Source organism: Trichosurus vulpecula, chromosome 4 (genome assembly GCF_011100635.1).
Source record: "Trichosurus vulpecula isolate mTriVul1 chromosome 4, mTriVul1.pri, whole genome shotgun sequence".
Taxonomy (NCBI): Eukaryota; Metazoa; Chordata; class Mammalia; order Diprotodontia; family Phalangeridae; genus Trichosurus; species Trichosurus vulpecula.
In genome coordinates this window covers 189708195-189725160 of record NC_050576.1, presented here as the reverse complement: position 1 = coordinate 189725160, position 16966 = coordinate 189708195, and the positions used below count along the sequence as shown (strand labels likewise).

Here is a 16966-nt window from a genome sequence, read left to right as displayed (position 1 = left end):
GGGTTCAAACTCCATCAAACACTTGCTAGCTTCACGAACCTTGGGCAAATCACTTAATCTTTCTGAGCAGTCCTTACTTTGTAAAATGAGGATGAGAGAACCGAGGGGCGGGCTAGTAAAAATTTAACAACTGGCTCTCTGGAAAAAAATACTTGGTACTTACTTCTGAGTCTAAACTGCTTTATTAATATTTTCTCCATCCTTTTCTTAAATCTTGACAATCGACAAAACTAAATAAAACCCTTTTTTGTAGCATTTGCAGTTGGACCTGGCTTCAGCACACCCTCGGAATATTTCCCAGGGTTATTGCATCGAATGAGATAATATGCATAAGAAGAGGATGTGGTATAACCTATGACAAATTACTTACCTTCTCAATGCGAGGGGAAGGGGGACGGGGAGGGAGGGAAAGAGAATGTGGAACTCAAAGTTTGAAAAAAAGAATATTAAAACTGTTCTAACGTGTAATTGGAAAAAAATGAAACAGTAATTTAAAAAAAAAAAGAAACAAAAACCCACAAAAGAAGGAAATGTGTAAATGTTATTTGTGTTATTGTAATTACCAAACCTTGTATTATTATTACTACATTTTCTCCCCAAGACACTGGGAAGTAGATAATGAAAGTATTACTATCTTCATTTTACAGATAAGGAAATCAAAGACTCAGAAAAGTTAAGTGATTTGCTCCACTAATAAGTGGAAGAATCAGGATTTGAACGCAGGTCTTCTGGATATAGATCTCACAGACTTTTCACTATTACAGTGCCAGGCACATAGAAAATACTTTGTAAGATTTTATCTGCCTATCATCTATCTATCTGTCTGTCTCTTCCATATCTACCTACCCATTTCTACCCATCTTTCTGTTCATTACCTGGATCCATGTATAAGTGGTATGTATAACTTGTTTCACATGTGGGTTGTTTTGTCTCCTCACGTACAAGTGGCATAATATGATGAAAAGAGCTCTGGAAGAGGAGCAGGGAGACCTGGTTTCTACTTCTAGCATGCCACTTTGGAGCTCTGTGACCCAAGAAAAGTGATTTCCCCTCAAGGACTTTTTTTTTTAATTTGCAAAATGAGGGGATTGTACTAGACACTAGATTGTACTGGAGGAGGTTAGCCTTAGACACATCCTAAATGTGTGATCCTGGGCAAGTCACTTAATTGATGTCTGAGTCAGTTTCCCCATCTGTAAAATGGGGATAATAATAGCACTTCCCTCCCAGGGGTGTTATAAGGATCAAATGAAATAATATTTGTAAAGCATTTTGCAAACCTTCAGGCCCTATGTAAATGCTAGTTGTTATTATATGATCATGTCTTTTGGAGCTCTAATTTCAGATCAAAAATTCTCTGAGGGTAGAGGAAATGTTTTCTATTTCTCTTGATTCCTCCCATGGTTACTTGCACAGGGCTCTGCACATTGTGGCAAAGAAGAGTAAACCTAATTACCCACTGTGATAAAGATAAACCATGGCACCAGTAATCCAAAACAGTGAGTAATACAAAAGATATTTCTCTATGACCACAACCTCCTGCCTCACTTTTCAAACTCCCTTCTCCAGCTGCTAAACCTATTCTTTTATCTATGCATCATAGCCTCCAGTCTCTCAACCTTCCCTATTCTCCCCAGGTATTACCCTCATTTTGGCTTATCTCTTTACCAAGCCTTGATCCCATGGTCAGCCATTTCAAAAATATGGTAAATACCATTCTATTTTCCTTTGCCCCACCCCCACCCCCCATGGCTCTGGCTTAGAGATTCTTAGGCATAGGATTATAAATATAATGCTGGTAGGAAGTTTAGTGGGCATTAACCCAAACCACCCTCTCCTTTTTTTATAGACAGGAGGAATGTGAGACCCAGAGAGGGAAAGGAATTGTCTAGGGTCCCAAAGAGAGTCAATGTCAGAGAAGGGAGTCACATTCAGGTCCCCTGACTCCCAATATGCATTTCTTTGCCGCTGCCTGTTTTCTCCAGCCCTACCCCTAAGTTATCAGGTAATGTTTATGAATTTCGACAATGGAGGAAGTTACAAAACTATCACTAGAAGGCCAGGAAGTCAGTATTGTATCTAATTTCTGTATCTTTCCTTGTGCCTAGCACAGTCCTCTGTACACAAAAGATGCTTAAGAAGCATTGGATGATTGCTGAATGGACTGTGCTAAATGCATGTTAGCCTAGTTGTCTTGGACCTCTGATAGCTCAAAATCCATTGATCCTATGAACTCTAGTAGGGCCCTCACTGTCGCAATCATAGTAATCCCTTTACAAAGTAACTCTAAGTGACTTCAGAGAAAACTGGGAAGACTTGAATGAACTGATGCAGAGTGAAGCAAGCAGAACCAAGAGAACAATTTACACAATAACAAATATTGTCAAGACAAACAACTTTGAAAGACTTAGGAATTCTGATCAACACAATGACCACCAACAGTACCAGAGGACTCAGTATACCCACCTCCTGATAGAGAGGTGCATTAATTCAGAGTGAAGATTGAGAGATACTCAGGGAGCAGGGCAGAGATATGGCCAATGCAAGAACTTGTTTTTCTTGACTGTGTGTGTGTGTGTTAAAGGAATTTTTTTCCTCTCAACTTGCTGGGGAGGAAAGGGAAAGTGTGAGGGAGAGAATACTGGGTTTAAAATTTAAATAAAATTGAATTTAAAAAAACAAGTGTCAAATAACTCTGTAAAGAATCAACTAAGCAATCAGAAAGTATTGTTTCTTGCTTATTTGTTTTGCTTTTGCAGGGGGTGGGGCAGGGCAATGGGGGTTAAGTGACTTGCCCAAGGTCACACAGGTAGTAAGTGTGTCACGTATCTGAGGTCAAATTTGAACTCAGGTCCTCCTGACTCCAGGGCCTGTGCTCTGCTCACTATGCCACCTAGCTGCCCCTGTTTTGACTTTTTTATTCCCACAATACCTGGCACATAGTTGGTGCTTAATAAATGCTTGTTAATTTGAATTGACTTAACCTACCAGTTGCTAGGCACTGAGCTAAGCCCTGGAAACAACAAGACAAAAATAAAACAGCCCCTGCCTTCAAGGAGTTTGCATTCTATTGTGAGGAAACATGCATAAAAGTAGATACAAAATACAAACAAAGTAAATCCAGGGTCTCTGGGGCTGTGGAAGAGGCACTTGCATCTGAGGGCAAGGCATGGATCAGAAAGGACCTGATGGAAGCAGCAGGGGTAAAAGAGAGATTGTTGTTCAGTGGTTTTCAGTCGTGTCTAACTCTTCGTGACCCCATCTGGGGTTTTCTTGGCAAAGATACTGGAGCGGTTTGCCATTTCCTTCTCCAGCTCATTTTGCAGATGACAGAACTGAAGCAAACAGGGTTAAGGTGACTTGGCCAGGGTCACAGGGTTATAGTAAGTGTCTGAGGCCAGATTTGAACCCAGGAAGATGAGTCTTCTTGACTCCAGGCCTAGCACTCTCAACACTGTGCCACCTAGCTGCCCAAGGAGGGATTAGGAGGTAACACTTCAGCTGGAGTGCATTCCAGTTATGGGAGGATAGGCTGTGCAAATACATGGAGCCAGGGGATGGGATGCCATGTGTGAGGGACAGCAAGTAGACCAGTTCAGCTGGACCACAAAGTGTACCAAGGGGAGCAGTGTGTAGTAGTCTAGAAAGGTCGGCAGGATCAAGAATATGAAGGGCTTTAAATGCCAAACAGAAGAGTTTGTATTTGATCCTACAGGCAATAGGGAGTCACTAGAGCTTCTTGAGAAGTGTACTGTTAGGATCATATCGATGCTTTAGGAAGAAACATTTGGCACTTGTGTGGACAACGGATTGGAGAGGTGAGAAAGACTTGAGGCAGGGCAACCCATCACAAGGATATTAAAATATTGCAGCTGAGAGGTGATGAGGGCCTGAACTATGGTGCTAACTATGAGTGGAGAGAAGGGGATGGAGGTGAGAGGTATTGTGGAGGTAGAATCAACAACACTGGTCATGACAATGCCAAGCTCTGTTCATATGATTTTGCCGTGATTGGAAGCTCCTTGGTGGATAGCACCTTTTATCTCCTGACTTAGCTACAGGACACCCCGACATACTTGTGGACACCCTTCAAGACACCTACCTTGAATCTAGGCAATGGCAAGATCTTGAGGGCCTAGGTCTGGGGGAGACCTTGAACCTTCTAACCACCTGCCTTCTTCAATGGATCTCTGCCCATGCTCTGCCTTGACTCTTTCCTCAGTGGTTAGCATATTCCCCTCATCTCTTAGATTCTGAATCCCATTCTGACAAAGAACAAACTCCTTTTCACAACCCCTCATTTCCATTTGCTTCAACATACCTTGTCCCCTCCACCCTCCAATGTCCCACATTAGATCTTTCTACCCCTTCCACTTGGTTCTCTGGACGTCCCACCCCATAATTAGCAAACTTCCTTTCATGTAAAACTCTTCTCTTACTTTTTCCACCTTCTGGCAACCAATGAGACCTGGATCTCTCTGAACAATACATCCCTGAGCACCCTTTCCATCCCTTGTTACAGTTTACACATTCACTGATTCCTTTGTCCCACTGGAGAAGTTGGAATACTCCTAATCCCTTCAATTCCTCAATTGTTACCATGACTCGAATCACTCTTCTTTTGAGTTTCACTCTATCCTAATTTGTTACCAAATCCAGATCTTGGATTGGCTCTTCGCTACCAAACCCAAGGACATTCACCCTTTTTTTCCCAACGAGTTCTGCACCTGGCTCACAGCATCCCTCTCTACCCTTATTCCTGCCCTCATAATGAGGGGACTTTAACAAATATGTTGATCTTTCCTCAAATACTTTAACTTCCCATTTCTTCAGTCTACTCAACTCTCATGCCCTACTCTTCCGTTCCAGAGATGGTTATAACCTTGATCTGGCCATTATCTATAAGTTCTTCATTTCATGCTCAAGAATTCTCAAATTCTTTTATCTGATCATAATCTTTTCACATTCCATCTCTCCCTATGCATTACTACTTTTAAACTTAGTCTTCTCCTTCACTGTGACCTCTTATCCCTCTATTCCTCAATACATTGCCAGGCTATCCACCCTGTTCTAGGTATATGCAAGACTTAAGCAAACCAGTTTGATTCTAGTGTCGTCTTCTTTCTTTTTTTTTTTTGCTTTTCAACTAAAAGGGGATTTTATTGATATCACAGCCCCATTAAACCCAGGAACAAGGCCTTGTTACAACAGACTATTCAAGAGCACTTCATCAGTCAGGGAAGCCAAACCAAAACTGGGTCCCGAGGCTGGTCTTTATTTGGCCTTCTTCTTAGGGTGCAGATTGTTGGTGTGGCCGCACTTCTTCTTACAACAGTTTACAGAGCTGGGGTGCAGGCGGGCATAACACTTGCAGCAGATCATCTTGTCACAGTTGTACTTCTGGGCCAGCTGGCGAAGGGAAGGCTCAATGATGCCCCCTTGAAGACGCAGCACCAAGTGCAGAGTGGACTCTTTCTGAATGTTGTAGTCAGAGAGAGTTCGGCCATCTTCTAGCTGTTTTCCAGCAAAAATCAGACATTGTTGATCTGGTGGGATATCTTCCTTGTCCTGGATTTTGGCTTTGACATTCTTGATAGTATCACTTGGTTCGACCTCAAGTGTGATGGTCTTGCCCGTCAGGGTTTTCATGAAGATCTGTATCTCTGCAACGCTGTGACCGCCACTTGGCCACCTTGCCGAAGAGAAAGCTTTTTTTTTTTCTTTCAAATACTTTGCTCCTTTGAACTATCACCACACACATTTCCAAACCCCAACCTTAGATTGCTTTCACTAATCACCTCCTTTTTTTTTTCCAAATCACATGCATCTGAACAGAACAGAAAGTAGTTGCAAAACCATGATGATCAGGTCTATTACAAATTTATATTATTTAATCTCAACTAGGCCTCAAGTCACTACAGCAAGGTAATCCTTCTACCCTTCTCTAATCAATTTTCTATTTTATTCACCTCAACAGTTGTTTCAAACTTTCTCTTCTGTCCTCAATCATCCCTTATACTTCACTGAAATAATTGAATCCATTTGCTGAAAGCTCCTTCTTCTCATCTCACATGCCTCTGACACCATCCCCAACTATCTCCTTCATTCCAGTCTCTGATAGAGAAATGGCTCTTCTCTTTGCCAAGGCTAATCTCTTTACACGTACCCTTGAGCTCATTCCCTCCAGTCTTCTCCAGCAGATTAACTCCTCTATCATCTCCACTCTCTCTCTCCAATCTCCATTCTCTCTTCACTTATTAGTTTATTCCCTGTGGCCTATAAATATGCCCAAGACTTCCCTAGCCTTAAAAACCCTCACCAGATCCTGCCATCTCCACTTGCTATTGTCCTATATCTCTCCTTTTCTTAGCTGTTGTTGTTCATCCTTAATTTTTAAAAGGATCAATGACACGTCTTGACTTGTGCATGGATTGAAGGGAGGCAGAACTACACAAAGTTGTCAGCCTCACTCTCTCTTCCAGTCATTGAAGTCCAGTGGTGAGACAAAAATCAAGATGACTGGCAATGGCCCAGGATGCAATGGATGAGTTTGGTATCTTCCATGTCTGACCAAGTTCTAAATACTCTGTGGCACTTGCTTCAGCTGTCTTCATGGCCATTGGAACAAATTGTTCTCATCTGCCCATTCTGCTGGGGGAAGTACCCACCTACTTGGGATAGACACGCCTCTATGTTACCAATGGGTTTGAGGCCTCTCCATCACCCTCAGCCTGGTTTAGCCATCTGCTGAGATGGTTTACTGGGGTGTAGCTGCTGCACAAGCTACAGCTTCTTAGAGGCACAGGTGAGGGTTGGGTAAAGGCAGACACCAAAGGTGGATGAGCAGCCCTGAAAAGGACTCAGCAAGCCCTCACACCAGAGGTGCTAGTCCTCCTTGAATACCCGTACACCTCTTCTTAGCTAAACTCCTTGGAAAAGCAATTAATACTTAGTGCCTCTAATTTCTCTCCTCTCACAAACCCTCTGCAATCTAGCTCACTATTCAATTGAAATTGTAGTCTCCAAAGCTATTAGTGATCTCTTAAATGCCAAATCTAACAGCTTTTTGTTAATTCCTCATCTTTCTTAACTTCTCTGTACCATTTGATGCTGTGGACCGCCTTCTCCTGGAGACTCTATCCTCTCTAGGTTTTCATGACATTACTTTCAGTTCTCCTCCTGCATATCTCATTGTTCCATCTTGTTTTCCTTTGCTAGATCTTAACCATATCACACCCATTAGCTATGAGTGTTCCCATAAGTCTCTTTCCTGGGGGTCTCTTCTCTTCTCCCTCTGTACTGTTTCACTTGGCAATCTCAGCAGCTCCCATGTGTTTAATTATCATCTCCATGCAGACGATTTTCAGATCTATATATCCAGCTCTAGTCTCTCTCCTGATCACCAGTCCCATGTCACCAACTGCCTATTGGACATTTCAAACTGGATATCCAGTAAGCATTTTATTCTCAACATCTCCAAAACAGAATTCATTATCTTTCCCAAAATCTTTCCCCTCTTCCAAAATTCCCTATTATTGTTGATAGCACCACCACCATGCTCCCAGTCACCACTCAGTGTCTCATGGTCATCTGTGTAGAGCTAGAAGGGATCTTAGAAACCAATGAGTCCAACCCCTTCATTTTACAGATCAAGACAATGAGAGCCAGAGAGATTAAGTGATTTGTCTAGGGTCACATAGCTAGTATTGGCTCTCCTCCTATTAGAATATAGGCTTCTTAAGGGCAAGAGACTGTCTCGATTGCTTGTATTTATTTCTCCAGCACTTGGAACAGTGCCTGACATATTTATTAAATATTCACTTAATAAATGCTTTTTAATCATTCATTCATTCATTCCTATTTTTAAAAAGGCAACACAAGACCATGTCAAAGAAGCAATTATCATTTATGTTCTTTGACTTCTACTTTGCCACCAAGGGTTATAGTCAGGGTTCTTCCATTAAATTATGGAATTTGTAAATAAGATTAACACAATTATCAAATTCATTGCAAAAAATTTCGTGATTGTGACTCTTTTAAGAGGTGGGGGGAAAATCATCAACTACTTTGTGGAATAATCCAATGGGGCTTCTCAACATGATCCTGAATTCATGTTACTGGCATTCTAGTCAGAGGATAAAACACACACAAGGTGGGATAGGCATTATATCAAGTATCATTTGTCTTTGGTTCGGTGTCTTATCTAGATTAGATTCAGATAAAAGGCACAAGAAAGAAGCAATTCTAGGAGTTGACTGGGTGTAGGTGCCCAGCCTGAGTCATGAAATAAGCCCTCAGAAGACTCTTTCACAAGTCAGAGGGGCATGTAATGGCCTGCTCATCTGAACTGCTACATTATCCATTTAGTGAAAATTCCATATAATTTCATTTTCAGCAAGACAAGAGGCATTTTGTGATGGACTGCCTGGATTTTCAGCAAGACAAGAGTCATTTTGTGATGGACTGCCTGGTCCACTCCTCATACTGGCTATTCCGGACTTTTTCGACTCTCCTACATTTTGGGATAGTCTACTTCAAAGAGTTTGGAGAAAGGATAATTAGGATTCTATGATTCAAAATTCTACAAGACAAATCAGATCAAGAGGGATAAGACAGCCTCAAGAAACTTTTTCAACAATTCAAACACAAAGGATTCCACTGAGTTAAAAGTAGGGAACTGGGGTGCTAGGTGGCACAGTGAGTAGAGCACCAGCCCTGGATTCAGGAGGACCTGAGTTCAAATCTGACCTCAGATACTTGACACACTTACTAGCTGAGTGACTCTTGGGCAAGTCACTTAACCCCAATTGCCCTGCCTTCCCCCCTCCAAAAAAATGTAGGGAACTATGTAAAGAGAACAATGTGACTGCATAGGGAACTCACTGGATAACAAAGATTTCAAAAGATGTGTAGAAGATGAAAGCAAATTAGAAGTAACTGAGAATGGATACAAAAAATTATCATGGTCTTAGAAGAATAATAGGAACACAACAGCTCAAAGATAGCTGAATTCTGCAATGAATGCTATAGATTCAAAATAAAAAGTTTTTTATAGGTATGTTAAGACCACTGCTTTGTCCATTCTGATTCTATATGATAGAGAGTAAGCAATCCTACTCAATTCTCATTATATTTCTGTTTTCTCTAGCAAACAATGTGATATTAAAATTGGGAAGAACAGAATAAAGGTGCCCAAGGTGATCAAGGGAAAAGGAAAAGAACCCATGTGCTCTAAAATATTTATAGCAGCTCTCTTTGTGATGGAAAAGAATTGGAAAATGAGGGGATGCCCATCAATTGGGGAATGGTTAAACAAGCTGTGTTATATGATTGTGATGGAATATTACTATGCTGTAAGAAATAATGAGCTCAATTATTCTAGAAAAACATGGAAAGACTTGCATGAAATAACAAAGAGTGAAATGAGCAGAACCAAGAAAACATTGTATACAGTAAAAGTAAGATTGTTTGAAGAACAACTGTGAGCAACCAAGTTGTTCTGAGCATCACAAATACTCAAATCAACTACAAAGGACCTATGAAAGAAGATACTATCTACCCCCGGAGAAAGAATTGATAAATAGAAATATGCAAAGTTTGGTTTTATATATGTTTATATTTCTGTGTCAAACGGCGGCCTTCTCTACTGTGGGGTGGGGTGGGAGGGACAGAGGGAGACAGTTTAGAACTTAAAATGTAACAAAAATTTAATTTGATTTTAAAAAGAAATCAAGAACAACTTAAATTAAAAAAAAACCACAGAGAATAAAGATGGATAAGAAAGAATCAAACCAAAGATAAAACAAGATGATGGCAAGGGAATATGTAGATGTCTTCAATATGTTTAAGTCACCAGGCCCAGATGAATTAAGGTACTGAAAGAACTTGTCGAATTTAACGTGATTGTTAAATCACTGTTCATTACAAAATACATCATTAAGAATAGAAGAGATGCTTCAGCATAAAGGCAAATGTTCCAGTTTTCAAAAAGAGAAAGAAAGAAGCTCGATTACTCAAACTATCTTGACCCATGAGCTTGACTTTGATTTTGAAATTCTAGAATTCATAATTAAAGGAACAGTTTATAAACAATTAGGGAAATAATCATCATTATGAACCAGCACAGATTCACCGAAAAGTCATGTCAGACTAAATCCATTTCCTTTTTGAAAGACAAGGTATCCTTGAATACAAAAAAAAAATTAGCATGATCTTATAAGAATAATATCAGGAACTCAACAGCTGAAAGAGAACTGAATTCTGCAATGAATGCTATAGATTCAAAATAAAAAGCTTTTTATAGTTATGTCCATTCTGATTCTATATGATGGAGGGTAAGCAATCCTACTAAATTCTCATTTTATTTCTGATTTCTCTAGCAAATAATGTGATATTAAAATTGGGAAGAACAGAATAAAGTTGTCCAAGCATGGTTATTTTGGCCTTTACTGAGACTAACAAAATATATGGTGTGAATGCAAATATTATCATGTAGAGACCTGTGAAATTTATGATGTTAAAAAGGCATCTTTATACTCAAAAAGTTTATTCTCATATCCAAAAAGGGTGTGAGCTATTGCCAGATAATATAATTGGATTTTGGCCAGGAGCTTGACAACATATGTCATGATATCTTTGTGAATAAGATGGAGAAATATGGATAATACTGTTAGGCAGATCATCACTTGTCCACCCCTTCCCCGCCCACCTTTGCTCTGAATCTTCTCTTCACTCAGGTGAACATCTCCAGTTGTTTCAAGTGATCCCCAGATGGCGTAGACTTAAGACATTTCATCTTGTTTATCTTATTCTGGGTACTTTCTCCAGCTTATCAATATACATCTTAAACTGTGGCACTCAGAGCTGACCACAGTACTCTGGATGAGATCTGATGAGGGCAGAGTCCAGGGGGTCTATCCCCACCCGACTTCTGCAAGCACTATCTTGCCAATGAAGACTAAGATTGCATTGACTTTTTTTGGCTGCCCCATCTCACTGCTGCTTCATATTGACCTTGAAGCCCATTAAAAACCCCAAGTCATTTTCAGACCAATTGTCCCCTAGTCATGCTTTCCCCATCTTGTACTTGTGAAGTTCATTTTTTATTGTGTCCAAGAATAAGATTTTATATTTCTCCTTATTTGGATTATTAGATTCAGTCCAGTGCTTTTGCCTGTCAAGATCTTTTTGGATCCTGACTGTAATTCAGTGTATTAGCTCTCCTTCCCAGACTTGCACCATTTGCAAATTTGATGAGCATGTCATCTATGCTTTTATGTAAGTCCTTGATAAAAATGTCAAACAGATTTCCAGTTAAGATGGTATCACGAAAGGTCACAGAGGAGCCCAACCATCCCACATATACTCCATCAAAGATCCAAAAATAGCACCAGATCAAATAATGATTAAGAAATCCAAAGAGAAACTACTCTAAGTGGTTTCATCCAGCCCAGGGACTGTACAAAATGACAGCCAGAAGGCTGAAGGATCCTTCCAGTAGGAAAGCTAGTGTGATGTAGGTAAACAGCTTGAAGCCTAACATCACTCAGGCCGGAGTTGTTACAGGTTACCTGAGGCTGTCAGCCCTCTGTGCCCAGTGGGCAGGAAGCTCTCAGAGTGAGCAGACAAAGACACCCCAGAGTGCTGTGAATCCTGCAGCTCTTGGACTGTGAATGCAGACATAGAAACAGGAGCACAATTATGCTCTGTCTGCAGTGCTTCCAGAGGGATTGGAGGTCTACAATAACATGACCCGAGACACTACAGAGGACCCTGAAAACCACATGGATGATCCAAGGGACCTGAAACCTGCCAGCATTCTGAGTGCAGACATACCAAGGGAGATGAAGTCAGTGGCAGAAACCCAGGTAATTGGGGTCAGAAACAAAAAGGGTCTAACCTTCCCAGCCAAGAGTTTGGAAATGAGCAGACCCTGGCCCTGGCACAAAATCCTAAGTCAGGAACTGAGGCTAGAGATAGGAGAAAACACAAGACCCCCAAACATGGTGGAGGAATATTTTGAGTCAAGAGATGCCCAAGAGATACATCCATAAGAAGAGATTAACTACACAACTTTAAGCAGAGACTAAGGGGGGAAATGGCTTGGTCATAAGGTCTATAAGAGTACCTGAAAGAAATGAAGCAAGAGATAAAAATGAAAATATAAATTAAACAAGAGAAATGGAGGAAAGAATTGAAAGGAGATTAAATGGCTCAGAAAAGAGGGTGAAAACTTTGCTCAAGTAAAGAACCCTAAAAATTAGAATGTGACAAACAGAACCCAATGATTCCATCAGACAATAAGAAATATTAGAACAAAATTTTTTAAAAATCTAAATAGAAGAAAATGTAAGGCACCTACTATCAAAAGTAACTAACATAAAAAAAACAGCTCAAGGAGAGAGAATATAAGAATCGTGGTTAAAAAACCATAACTCATTTAAAAAACAAACAAACCCGGATAACATATTTCAAGAAATCATAAATGAAAATTGCCCATATCTATTGGAACCAGAGGGCAAGATTTTAAAAAAAGGATCCATTGGCTTGTTTCCTGGAAGGAAGGCCAAAATAAAACTCTCAAAAATGTCATTGCCAAAAGCTAGAGCTTCCAGGTCAAGAAAAAAATAGTATACACAGTACTTCAAGTTCAGGTACTAAAGAACTACAATCAGGATCACACAAGACTTGTCAGCTACTGCTTAAAGAAGAGAAAATCACAAAGGCAAAATGTAAAGGCTTATAAATAAGAATAACTTACCATCAAGCATTGAGTCTCATCCTACAGGGGAGAAAACAGATTTTTGATGGGATAGAGAACTTTCAAGCATTGCTGATTAAAATACTGGAGGTGAGTAGGTACTTTGAAATACAAACACAGGATACAAAAGAAATCTAAAAACATAAATATATTTGAACAAATAGAAAGGTTAAGTCAGGAGTAGGCCCATTATATGGTCCAGCTCACTGCCTGTTTTTGTATAGCCAGTGAGTTAAGAATTATTAAATACTTTATTTAAAAATACAAAAATCATTCTTAATTCATGGTTCTTACAAAACTAAGCAGCAGGAGATTTGGGTCATATTCTTAGTTTGCTGACTCCTGGGCGAAATCATGATAAAGTCTTTGCATTCTAATAGGAGGAAGAGGAGGACAGGCAAGTGTCTTTTAGGAGAGAGTTAAGGAAGATAAACAGAGAGCCTAAGGGTGATTATAGGCAATAGGGAAGTAATAAAGAGCCACTGGAGTTTATTAAACAGGGGAGTGACAAAGTCAGACCTGTGCTTAGTATATCACTTTCTGCTTTGGGTAGGGTATCTTAGGGAGGGGAGAAACCTGAGGAGGGAGGCCAGTTAGGGGTCTGTTGATATAGTCTAGGCATATGTTCCTTCTCCAAATTACTTGGTAATAGTAATGATAGCCAGCATTTACAGAGCGCTTACTATGGGCCATCCACTGTGCTAAGAGCTTTATGATTATTATCTCATTTGATCATCACAACAACCCTGGGATGCAGGTGCTATTATTATCCCCATTTTACAGATGAGGAAACTGAGGCAGAGGTTAAGTGACTTGCCCAGGGTCACACAGCTAGTAAATGTCTGAGATCATATTTGAACTCAGGTCTTCCTGACTCCAGGCTCTATCCACTGGGCCAGTTTTGTATATATCATATCTGTAGATTCCTATTAATGTATACTCCATCTCCTCCATCAGAATACAAGCCTTTTGAAGGAAGAGATGTTCCACTTTTATATTTGTTATGCCCAGTATTATGGACAGCTCAGTGAATAAATCACTGGGCCTGGAGTCAGGAAGACTTATCTTCCTGAATTCAAATCTGGCCTCAGACCCTTACTGGCTGTGTAACCCTGGGCAAGTCCTTTAATCCTGGTTGCCTCAGTTTCCTCATCTGTCAAATGAGCTGGAGAAGGAAATGGCAAACCACTCTAGTATCTCTGCCAAGAAACCACCAAATGGAGTCACAAAGAACGAAATGTGACTAAAAAAAACACAACAGAACACACTGGCACATAGCAAGCACTTAATAAATTCTCTATCTATCCAACTTCAGAAATGTATAAAGTACCCAGCACTTGGATAGATATGTTCTATCTTAACCTCATGCTCTGAAACATAAATGGCATGGCCCATCCTCCCCAGGCATTGGGGCAGGATGTGGGGCATATGTGAAATAATGTCTTCTGTTTCTGCCTGTTGCCTGGGTCCACCACAGAGTTCAAGAAGGCCTGGTTAGGGACCCTGTTTGTTGGCATGCCACTCCAATAATATTAGATACTCCAATAGACACATAGGTAATATTTTACAAAAGTAAACCAACTTCAGCCGCTCTTCTCACAGAAACTTGGATACTGTTATCATGTCATTGAGAGGGAATATAATCTCAGAGAAAGTTACAGTTTAACAGTCATCTTCAAGTGACTGTTAACTGTCATAGATGGAGGAGACTGAGTTATAAAGAGAAAGTGATAAGAGAACTTTTTTAAGAGAATATTTTTCTTGAGAAAATTATTTTTGAGAAACACTAAAGAGATATTTCATAATAAATCTGGTTTAATCCTTATATTTTAAAGAAACATTATAAAGAGAATTTTTTAGTTTAACATAAACATTAAAAAAGTTATGCTTAATAGTATTTTATTTTTTAATTACATGTAAAGATAATTTTCAACATTCATTTTCGTAAGATCTTGAGTTCTAAATTTTTCTCCTTTCTTCCTTTCCCTTCCCCCTCCCCAAATTAGCAAGCAATCTGATATAGGTTATACATGTACAATCATATTAAACATATGTCCACATTAGTCATGTGGTGAAAGAAGAATCAGAACAAAAGATAAAAACCATGAGAAAGAAAAAACAAAAAAGAGAGAATAGTAAGTATGCTTTGATCTGCATTCAGACTCCATATTTCTTTCTCTAGATGTGGATAGCATTTTCCATTATGAGTCTTTTGGAATTGTCTTGGACCATTGTATTTGCTAAGAAGATCTACCACAGCTGATCATTGCACAATGTTTTCCTGGTACTGCTCATTTCACTCAGCATCAGTTCATGTAAGTCTTTTCAGGTTTTTTCTGAAATCTGCCTGCTCATTATTTCTTATAGCACAACAGTATTCCATTACATTCATATACCACAACTTGTTCAGCCATTCTCCAATTGATAGGCATCTGTTCAATTTCTAATTCTTTACCACCCACAAAAAAGAGCTGCTATGAATATTTTTTTACATGTGGGTCCTTTCCCCTTTTTTATGATCTCTTTGAGATACACACCTAGTAGTGGTATTGCTGGATCAAAGGGTATGCACAGTTTTATAGCCCTTTGGGCATAGTTCCAAATTGCTCTCCAGAATGCTTGGATCAGTTCATAAGCTCACCAACAATGCATTAGTGTTTCAATTTCCCCACATCTCCAACATTTATAATTTTCTTTTTCTGTTATATTAGCTAATCTGATAGGTATGAGCTGGTACCTCAGAGTTGTTTTAATTTGCATTTTTCTAATCAATAGTGATTAAGAGCATTTTTTCATATGACTATAGATAGCTTTAATTTCTTCATCTGAAAACTGCCTGTTCATATCCTTTGACCATTTATCAAAGGGAGAATGACTTATATTCTTATAAATTTGACTCAGTTCTCTATATATTTGAGAAATGAGCCTTTTTCAGAAACACTGGCTGTAAAAATTATTTCCCAGCTTTCTGCTTTCCTTCTAATCTTGATCGTATTGGCTTTGTTTGTGCAAAACCTTTTTAATTCAATGTAATCAAAATTATCCATTTTGTATTTCATAATATTCTCTATCTCTTATTTGGTCATAAATTCTTCCCTTCTCCATAGATCTGACAGGTAAACTCTTCCTTGCCCTCCTAATTTGCTTAGGGTATCACCCTTCATATCTAAATCATGTACCCATTTTGATGTTATCTTGGTATAGGGTGTGAGATGTTGGTCTATGCCTAGTTTCTGTCATTTTTTTTCTAGTTTTTCCAGAATTTTTTGTCAAATAGTGAGTTCTTATCCCAGGAGCTAGAGTCTTTGGGTTTATGAAATAGTAGATTACTACAGTCAGTTACTACTGTGTCTTGTATACCTAACCTATTCCATGGAACCAGGGCTCTATTATTTCTTAGCCAGTGCCAAATAATTTTGATGACTGCCATTTTATAACATAGTTTTAAATCTGGTATAGCTAGGCCACCTTCCTTTGAATTTTTTTCATTAATTCCCTTGATATCTTTGATTTTTTGTTATTCCAGGTGAATTTTGTTGTTCTTTTTTCTAGCTCTATAAAATAATTTTTGGTAGTTTGATTGGTGTGACACAATAAACTAATTTAGTTAGAATTGTCATTTTTATTATGTCAGCTCAACCTCCCCGTGAGTAATTGATATTTTCCCAGTTGTTTATATCTGACTTTATTTGTGTGAAAAGTGTTTTGTAGTTGTGTTCATGTAGTTCCTGGGTTTGTCTTGGCATGTAGACTCCCAAATATTTTATATTGTCTACAGTTATTTTAAATGAAAGTTCTCTTCTTATCTATTGCTGCTGGACTTTGTTGGTAATATATAGAAATGCTGATGATTTATGTGGTTTTATTTTATATTCTGCAACTTTGCTAAAGTTGTTGATTCTCTAGTTTTCTCTAAAGTATACCATCATATCATCTGCAAAGGGTGATAGTTTTGTTTTCTCATCATCTAGTCTAATTCCTTGATTTTTTTTCTTCTCTTATTACTAAAGCTAATATTTCTAGTAGAATATTGAATAATAATGGTGATAATGGGTATCCTTGTTTCACCCTTGATCTTATTGGGAATGCTTCTAGCTTATCCCTATTACATATAATCCTTGCTAATAGATACTCCTTATCATTTTGAGAAAAACTCCATTTATTCCTATGTTCTCTAGTGTTTTTAATAGGAATGGGAGCTGTATT

General features: G+C 39.0%; 1 protein-coding gene across 1 annotated transcript in view; it reads right to left on the bottom strand.

Annotated features, from left to right (window-relative positions):
• Positions 1-5274: 5274 nt before the first annotated feature.
• LOC118846974 (ubiquitin-60S ribosomal protein L40-like) overlaps positions 5275-16966 on the bottom strand; it is a 59425-nt gene continuing 47733 nt past the window's right edge. Inside the window, exon 3 of the mRNA XM_036755630.1 lies at positions 5275-5692. Within this exon, the coding sequence (XP_036611525.1) occupies positions 5275-5692 (418 nt within the window). The remainder of the gene's footprint in view (positions 5693-16966) is intronic.